Below are 9628 nucleotides of genomic sequence, written 5' to 3'. Positions count from 1 at the left end.
CATTTTTACACTTCTATTGTGGTGTATTCTGTCTCAATGTGCAGTTGTATTTCTAATTAGATAATTGTTGTAGGCTTTGCAGTGCACCCTCATTCTTGCCTATTTTAGCTCTGCACGTGTTTGCTTGTGACGAGCAGTTAATCATATGTGTGTTTTGCACCACAAGCCTTTTATACTTATCAAGAGCTGGTCGCGTGCCCTGTTACCAGAACCGTTGGGCGTTGGTGTACTTTACCCGCACTCTCTTCCCGTGTTCATTTGAAAACTGTGCTAAAAACATGAGCAAACGTGCAAGTGCCACGAAAGTTGTGAAGGGAAGACAAGACAGTGAAAGCAACGTAAGTTGTTCTCAAATTATTGTTTTATTGTTATTCCTGCACGCTTAAATGTAAAATATTATTTTTTAAATATGAGAGAGATAAAACTCTGCACACATTAGTGTTGGACTCGTCTGAATATTGAAGAAAATGACAGGAGAGTAAAACCAGCAGACGAATAATGTTTCATTACTTACTATTAGTGTAATAGAAGGATGTATAATTAGTGGAATATGACCTCTCCTGGCTGCTGAGGTAAGTAAAAAAAAATTTTTAAATGTATGTTGTGTGCGTGCTTGCCGGGTGCTGTGTGTTTACATGAGAGAGAGTGTGTGTAAGTGTGAATGTGTGTGTAAGTGTAAATGTGTGTATATGTGTAAGCATGTGAGTGTGACACTGAAGGTCAAAGTTCGTGTGCTGTCACTTCCGCTACCCCTGGCATTTTGGTGCACTGACGTTCATTGTGGTATGAACAATTACCCATGCAGGAGACAGGTCTGAAAAGGTTTGCCGGTGAAAACGGAGTACACGGAACGTGGTAAAACCTTTATTAGAAACAACACCCTGATCGAGCAGGACATTTCCACTCTGAAAAAATGCAAGTAGTTCTTTATTTTTTGTCAACAACTATGTTAACAGTTGCCCCTTGAGGGGGATCCCACGCGCATCTGCGTGTACGGAGAAGGAGCGGTGTAAAAAACACAGGCGAGCTAAACTGAGCCAAAACGCACCTTATGGAATTTCAAGCTGTAAACGACGATAAAACCAGAGAGTGCAAATAAACAACCGGGAACATACATCAATGTTCTTAGCTACAGGTTAGATACCGGGGTGGAATAACAATGGCCTTTCTCATACATCTGAAAGCCAGTAGAAGCACAGCAGCTCTTCTAGGCTGATCTTTGAAAAAACAACTGGATGGAATACACTGTTCTGTTTAAGAAAGTTCACCAACCCACTGCAGCTAAACTGAGATGGGCAGCTGCCATTTTTCACATGAATGTGTCAATGTGTACCCAAAAGGCATCTGGCGCAGTAAGGATGCCTTAGGACCAGTGTCCACCTGAACAGCGAAACCACAGTATTGATGGGACACAATATCGAGGACAGAATATTGAAAATAAAATATCGACAGGTAAGCAAGTCTAGATTTTCTATACTTAACTTCACATATATGTATCTATGCAGTACATATACCTTCAAGGGATGTAGATGTGGAGTTAGGAATAGTAAATCTATACCTTCTTAGATGCACTTACCTTTAAATGTTTTTCCCATTGATATTCTGTCGTCGATATTCTTGTACTACAATATTGTTGGTGTCGATATTCCATAGTACAATCCATGGGCCATGTAAGCAAGGAAAATGGCCCCCGACTGCTTGTTGGGTAGTAAAGTACAATAATAACGAGGTTTCAGTGGGCCACTCAGACCTCTGGGCCCAAAGCCACTACGCCAGCTGCACGATTGAAAGCTATGCACTTGGGAGGCAGTCAGAAGTAAAGACTCCTATTGTTTTACGGTTAAAGTATGAGTATTTATATCGAAGAAGAATCTGAGGTGCAAGCAATGTGAACAAAAACGAGTATATTCAGCCAAAGGCAACGCTTGCATTTCATTACTGCTTTTTTTAGTTGAAGGGGTCACATTTCAAGTCATATTTTAACAATGAAGGGAGGTATACACTAAGTTACAAGTAAATATAAGTCTGAGTGATTATGTTTTCACAACACCTTGAGTATGACATATTTGTTTGCAGTCATTGTAAATTGAACTTTGCTTCTAGCAGTGCAAAAATATCTCCCACTCCATCACTAAATCATTTCTGTTCCTTAATTGTCGCTGGTGCAAATGCTGTCCTCAGAGTTAGAGAAATGCATTTTCCAAATGCAATATATGTCATCTTTCTCTGTTAGTGAATACTGTGATGGACCTAATCCAGTACATTTTATTGCAAGTGGTCAGCATTGCTTTGAGATCAGATTGCACGAGTTTTCTGCAGCTTTGTACTGCGCTTTAAAGACACAACTGCTAATTCCTGAGATTTGATGCAGTTCTTCACAAAGTCAGTCACCTTGGCCAGTCCTTCGGTCAGTCCCTGTCCTGTGATCGCACAGCATGGCTGTACAAACCAGTCGCGGTCACTGCAGTGTTTTTTCATGTTGAATGTCCTAGTGATTTCCTCCGCATTCAGTGCTCCTGGGAGGTCTTGCTTGTTGGCCATCACCACCACTGGCACATTTTTGACCAATTCGTTTTTTAGGATCTGTTCAAATTGTCTCCTTGCTTCTTCCAAATGTTGCTTGTTGGCGCTGTCGATGACGTAGACCAGCCCATCGGCGCCTTCAAAGTAGTAACACCACAGCTTTCTCATTTTCAGCTGTCCTCCCACATCCCACACAGTCAACGCAAAGTGTTTCTCAGCTTGGATCATCTCAACATTGAATCCTATCGTTGGAATTGTTGAGAAAGGTTCATTAAACTTCAATTTGTACAACAACGTTGATTTTCCTGCCGCATCAAGCCCCAGCATCAGGATCCGAGCCTCCTTCACTTTTGAGTGCCTTGAGCCTGCCAAGCCCATTTATGTGGTATAAGCCTGCGCGCTGGTGAAGACTTTGTTCGGTATCCCGCGGGATTGCTGTCGATCCTCAGAACAAGCGTGAGAAGAAGAGGAAGAGGAAAAGCAGTGTGATGTGAAAAAAAACACTGTGTACTTATATGTGGCCTTATCAACAGGGTGAGCAGTTTTATGAGGAGTGACGTTCACTGACAGTCACAGAGTGGAACTGATATGAGTCATAAAAAATCAATCAAAGTCCAAAGGTTATGACAGCCTGGAGAAATAGCAACAGTAAATTCACAGTGAGCAAAGCCTCGGAGAATCTTAAACAATAGGAGACAGGGCCACGTTACAAATGTTTGCCAGAGAGGTACAATATGAGGGGCTCGGTGGCAAGTACCTAATTGTCTCAGTCAAGCATTGCTACAGAGGGATTGCTGTTGCACACATTTATCCAGCAATATAATCATATAGTGGACCTGTTTTTTTAAATTAAACAATGAATAACTAGAATGCTGCTGAGACTTTGTATCAGAGGGAGTTGTTATTATACAACAGATGAAAGATTCGACTGCCGGAAATGGGAACTCTCCAGGTGGAAACTAGAATCAGAAGGCACTAACATAATATTGTATTGTAGTTGTATTTACATAGTCCGGTATACCGCTGATGACGGTTTAAGGTGCATTTGTAGACTGGTAGCACATTGCTCTACCGAAGTGCAATGGATGGAAGAGTGAGTGTCTGCCAAGTGCCCGGTACTGGAAGTGTTTTGAGGTCATGCTAGGACTAGAGTGTTGCTCTTCTCATGTTTTGTTGCTGTGCCATTGCATGAATTGGAAGCAAAAAGCTGTGAAGGATTAGGATTTGTTTTCTTAGTTTCATTCACAAAACAGTACAGTACCAATAAACCAACACAATCATAAGCACATAGGCCCCATCACACCACCCTGCCCGACTGCACCACCCCACTCTTTTCCCAGAGTAGGGACCTCTCATCGACCACTACCAAAGCCTAATCCGTCAAGCCATTATAAGACCTCCACTTCCCCCACATGTTGTCAAATTTCCGGAGCACCCTCGACTTTCATACAATACCCGCTCAGCCTCCATCTATCTAGTCATCCCCACCATTCATTTGGCCCCCTTGGAGACCCGATCCCACACCATGCACTAGCTACCTCTCTTTTTGCCACCACGAACCCCAGCATACAGAACAACAACTCCCTTTGATGGAGATCCACATTATTTGGTATACCCAGGAGCACCAGTAAGGGCGTCCTAGGGATATCAACTGCCAACACCAACTTCAATTCAGTTGCAACATCAACCCAGCAAGAACGAACCGTGGGGCAGCCCCACACCTAAGCATAAAGATGCCCACTGTGACACCTCATCAAAGACATATGGAACATTCTGCTTTCCCCATACTATGAAGACGGGACCTGTTATATTATGACCTGTGAAGGATGTTGAACTGTATTATCCTCAGCCTAGCTGGACTGTCTACTTCCATAGGGTGCATCAATGCCGCCTCCCAGTCAATATCCTCTAAGGGTCCAACATCAGACTCCCAATGTGCCCGGAGTTTCCCAAAAGGATAACCCAATACATCTGGAACACCACCTTATGAGTAATCTTGCCACCCAGAATCCAGAACTTCAAGGGACCACTCTCTTGGAGTTTCCCCAATAGGATCCCCCCTCCCTCAAAGTATGGGGGAACTGGTGGGTAGGGACCAATGCATATTCTTGCTGCAGTGCCTCAAATGTCTTAAGCTCACCCCGACAACAACACAGGCGCCACCGTCTCTCTCCCAATCTGTTCCCAGCAATGGAAGACAGTGAGCCTTCTCAACTTAGGCAATAACATGCCCCTCCACAAGGGAGTAGCCAGCTTACGTCCCCCTGACACCACATGTCTCTCGTAGCCTCATCTCATGCCCTCAGCCTTAGTCAGGGGGTCCCCAGCCAGCCTTGTTTCCCATAAATATAATGGATGTAGGTCTTCACCCCCATCGCTGCTCTCTCCATGCGATACACCAGCACATTGTACGGGCTAATACCCCCCTAATTAATATTCCGAAGTGCGCAGCCCTATGACATGCCTGCATGTCAGGCAATTCCACTCCTCCATTATATACTGAGTGATACAGTGTCCACAGCGCTACTCTGAGTGTGTCTCCATTTCAGAGCAAGGGCCGGAATATTTTATCAAGGGTGAGATAGAAGCTCTCTGGGACCTGAAATGAGGTGTTCTGGAGCACATAAAGCAGCATGCGCATAGTGATCATCTTATACAATGAAGGTCAGTGGAAGCACCTGCCACCTCTCTGCATACCCTCAGAAACCTTAGGGAACTCTCCCCAAATTGAATTCCAAAAAGCTCTCCACCTCAATTCTGATCTCTACAGCCAGGTACGGAAACTTGACCTGGTCAACCAGAGGGCTTCTGTTGACCCACCCAATCGCATAGCTAAAAAAGCACTAACTTGTCCCAGTTAATGCAGTGCACTGACTAGGACTCAAAGACCCAGCACACCAACAGCACCACCGGAAGTGACCACTCCAGATCCGTCACATACACCAGCGCGTCGTCAGCATATAGAGACAATTTAACCTGGGAGTAGGAAAATGCCACTGTTGGCATGGTTACACCCTAACCTTTTGCCGTTTGTTGATGCTTGTTATGATTGAAAGTGTGCTGGGACCCTGCTAACCAGGCCCCAGCACCAGTGTGCTTTCCCTAAACTGTACCTTTGTCTTCACAATTGGCACAGCCCTGACAAACAGATAAGTCCCTTGTAAATGGTACCCATGGTACCAGGGGCCCTGTGGCCAGGGAAGGTCTCAAAGGGCTGAAGCATGTATTATGCCACCATAGGGACCCCTCACTCAGCACATGCACACAGCCTCACAGCTTGTGTGTGCTGGTGGGGAGAAAAAGACTAAGTCGACATGGCACTCCCCTCAGAGTGCCATGCCCACAACCCACTGCCTGTGGCATAGGTAAGTCACCCCTCTAGCAGGCCTTACAGCCCTAAGTCAGGATGCACTATACCACAGGTGAGGGCATAGCTGCATGAGCACTATGACCCTACAGTGTCTAAGCCGTTACATTGTAAGTGCAGGGTAGCCATACTGGATATATGGTCTGGGAGTTTGTCAAACACGAACTCCACAGCTCCGTAATGGCTACACTGAATACTGGGAAGTTTGGTATCAAACGTCTCAGCACAATAAATCCACACTGATGCCAGGTGTGGGATTTATTGAGATATGCACACAGAGGGCATCTTAGAGATGCCACCTGTATACCAGCCCAACTACTAGTGCTAGGCTGACCAGTTTCTGCCAGCCTGCCACATCCAGAAGGGTTTCTGGCCACATGGGGTGAGTGCCTTTGTGCACTCCGTGGCCAGGAACAAAGCCTGAACTGGAGGTGCTTCACACCTCCCCCTGCAGGAACTGTAACACCTGGCGGTGAGCCTCAAAGGCTCAAGCGTGGTGTTACAGCACCCAGGGTACTCCAGATAGTGGAGATGCCCGCCCCCCCGGACACAGCCCCCACTTTTGGTGGCAAATCCGGAGGAGATAATGAGAAAAACAAGGAGGAGTCACCCCCCACCCAGGACAGCCCCTAAGGTGTCCTGAGCTGAGGTGAACCCTGCCTTAGGAAATCCTCCATCTTGCTTTAGAGGATTCCCTCCCAGTAGGATCAGGGATGTGCCCCCCTCCCCACAGGGAGGACGCACAAGGAGGGTGTAGTTACCCTCAAGGACAGTAGCCATTAGCTACTGCCCTCCAGCCCTAAACACACCCCTAATTTGAGTATTTAGGGGCGACCCTGAACCCAGGAAAACATATTTCTGATTACCAGAAACAAGAAGAAGGACTGCTGACCTGAAAGCCCCACAGAGACGCCTGAGACAACAACTGACTTGGCCCCAGCCCAACCAGCCTGTCTCCAGACTCCAAAAACATGTACAGCGACGTATCCAGCGGGACCAGCGACCTCTGCCATCTCAGAGGATTGCCCTGCAACCCAAAGGACCAAGAAACTCCAGAGGACTGCGGCTTTGTTCAAACAACAAAGAAACAACCAACTTTAAAGGGACTCCAGCCTCACCCCGGAAGCATGAGTCCCCAACACTCTGCACCCGACGCCCGCGGCTCGTTTTCAGAGAAACCAACACTGCAGAGAGGACCCCCAGGTGACTCCAGTGACGTGGGCACCCTGAAACGTCCTCCCTGCACCCCCACAGCGATACCTGCAGAGAGAATCCAGAGGCTCCCCCTGACCGTGACTGCCCAGTAACAAAGAACCTGACCCCTAGAAGAAGCACTGCACCCACAGCCCCAAGGCCCGAGAGAAACCAACTACCTGTGCCGGAGTGACCAGCAGGCGGCCCTTGTCGTTGCCCAGTCGGTGGCTGGCCCGAGAAGCCCCCCTGTGCCCTGCCTTCATCACCAGAGTGATCGCCGGGTCTCTCCATTGATTTTAACCTAAAACCCGACACCTACTTTGCACAATGCACCTGGCCGCCCCTGTGCCTCTGAGGGTGTATTTTGTGTGCCTGTTTGTGGCACCCGAATGCTCTACAAAACCCCCGGTCTGCTCCCAAAGGATGCAGGTACTTACCTGCTAGCAGGCTGGAACCGGAGCACCCCTAGCCTCCATAGGCACCTATGCTATTTGGGCCTCCCTTTGACCTCTGCACCTGACTGGCCCTGTGTTGCTGGTGCTGGGTGTTTGGGGTTGACTTGAACCTCCAACGGTGGGCTGCCTGTGCCCTGGAGACAGAACTTGTTAGTGCTTTACTTACCTGACAAACTAACCTTTACTTACCTCCCCCAAGAACTGTTGATTTTTGTAGTGTCCACTTTTGAAATAGCTTATTGCCATTTTTACCAAAACTGTATACATTACTGTTTTAATTCAAAGTTCCATATTTACCTATGCCAAGTACCTTACAATTTATGTAATTACTTGAATTCTGAATCTTGTGGTTCTAAAAATAAATTAAGAAAATAATATTTTTCTATCTAAAAACCAATTGGCCTGGAGTTAAGTCTTTGAGTGTGTGTTCTCATTTATTGCCTGTGTGTGTACAACAAATGCTTAACACTACCCTCTGATAGGCCTACTGCTCGATCACACTACCACAAAATAGAGCATTAGTATTATCTAATTTTGCCACTATCAACCTCTAAGGGGAACCCTTGGACTCTGTGCACACTATCTCTCACTTTGAGATAGTGTATACAGAGCCAACGTCCTACACTGGGGGAAACCCACTGTGTCAGAGCGACAGCGCACCCAGCACACCAGCGGTTCCAGGCAGAGTGTAAACGATAAAGGCAAACCCTGACACCCCTGTCTCATACTGCGCCAAAGCGCAAAGGTCTCCAAAACCACCCCTTTCACGCGCACCACAGAGAGACGAACAGAACAGAGGAGGTGGACCTCGGGAATTCTTAGTGAAAACCATGAAGTTCACATGACATTTTCTGTTAACTTCTGCAAGCAAGTCAAGCAATTGTGCCTAAAGAGTACACTGAAACACGCCCAGAGATAAATGCCTGAAAAGAGAATAGCCATGAAAATACTGGTTTCCTCTATACACATTAGAAAGCCTAGCGAATGGGCATCAGGTCTATTTGAGCCACACAGTTGAGCTACTCTGAATTTTAATCTCCCTCAAAATATCGCCGTTCTTTTCACACAAGTGGGGACGGGTTGGCAAGTGTTAAAATGAGATGCATGGGCTAATAAAAGAGTGTCTCTGTGCAAGGAATGTACACAACAGAAATGAAATAAACGTTGGAATTGCTAGTTATTTTGTCTTCCGGAAAGAGCAGGGAGAGGTGAAGCATGTCAAAGATACCTGGGTACATGTCAAATTGTCAGGCTACTCACTGACTGTGTAAATGAGTTCAATTTGGATTCAGCATATGTATATTTTTAAGTGGATATACTGAAAACCTGTCAAGGACAGGACACCAACCCCAACCCTATGATGGAGATCTCTATTACAAAGCTAGAGATGCTATTCCAATACCTAATCAATAAGGACTCAATTCCAAATAGCCTGGGAATACAGCATCGGAATAGTTACTCCCGAAATTACCGTTACCACCAGTATCAATAATTTGGTATGTTAGGCTACTTTTGGTATAATATTTGCTCCCGAGAAACCAATGAAAACAGGGGTGTTATACTGGGATTTGATAAAATAGATCCAGTTGTAATGATGAAAGCCTTCTATTTCTTCACAACCCTCCTACCGCCAGAATTCACCACTGTCATCATGTTGCTCTCAACAGAAAACTCACACCCCTGTACCACTGCCCTCATCTTTGCACATTCCCTGACTGATGCCAGCCCCACCTCACTATTTTTTTCGCTATTTACTTTTACGTTTTGTGGAGTGGGAAAATGTATATTAAGGCATCCTGGTGCTGCGGGGACTGAAAAGGTACAAATAAGTTAATCCTGGTTTATCCACATTTTCAACACTTTTCTAAATGATAGTTGGTTAGAAGTGACATGAATGGATAAAGGAAGAAAGATCCAGGTTTTGTCAACAAGGTAGGATAACTAATAGGAGTGGGTGAAGAATTCCGCTCTGCAGGTGGAGTTTGTGGAGTTATCCCCATTCAGTACTCCGTGCACAGTGCAGAAAAACTCCGCGAAGTGATGTGGAGCAGAGTTTTTTCTCTCGCTTGCCAATGTTAAGTTGATGAGC

General features: G+C 46.0%; 1 protein-coding gene across 1 annotated transcript; it reads right to left on the bottom strand.

The window, feature by feature from the left end:
• Positions 1-405: 405 nt before the first annotated feature.
• Positions 406-2992, bottom strand: ARL14 (ARF like GTPase 14). The gene has a single exon (XM_069215425.1). The coding sequence runs from the start codon at positions 2899-2901 to the stop codon at positions 2296-2298; it is 606 nt and encodes a 201-aa protein (XP_069071526.1). The 5' UTR covers positions 2902-2992; the 3' UTR covers positions 406-2295.
• Between the last annotated feature and the right edge of the window lie 6636 nt (positions 2993-9628).

This window comes from Pleurodeles waltl, chromosome 11, assembly GCF_031143425.1.
Source record: "Pleurodeles waltl isolate 20211129_DDA chromosome 11, aPleWal1.hap1.20221129, whole genome shotgun sequence".
NCBI classification, from domain to species: Eukaryota; Metazoa; Chordata; class Amphibia; order Caudata; family Salamandridae; genus Pleurodeles; species Pleurodeles waltl.
This window is presented reverse-complemented; position numbering and strand designations above follow the sequence as displayed.

Coding starts and splice junctions, on each gene's coding strand:
- ARL14 (XM_069215425.1), bottom strand. CDS start 2,901: ATGGGCTTGGCAGGCTCAAGGCACTCAAAAGTGAAGGAGGCTCGGATC.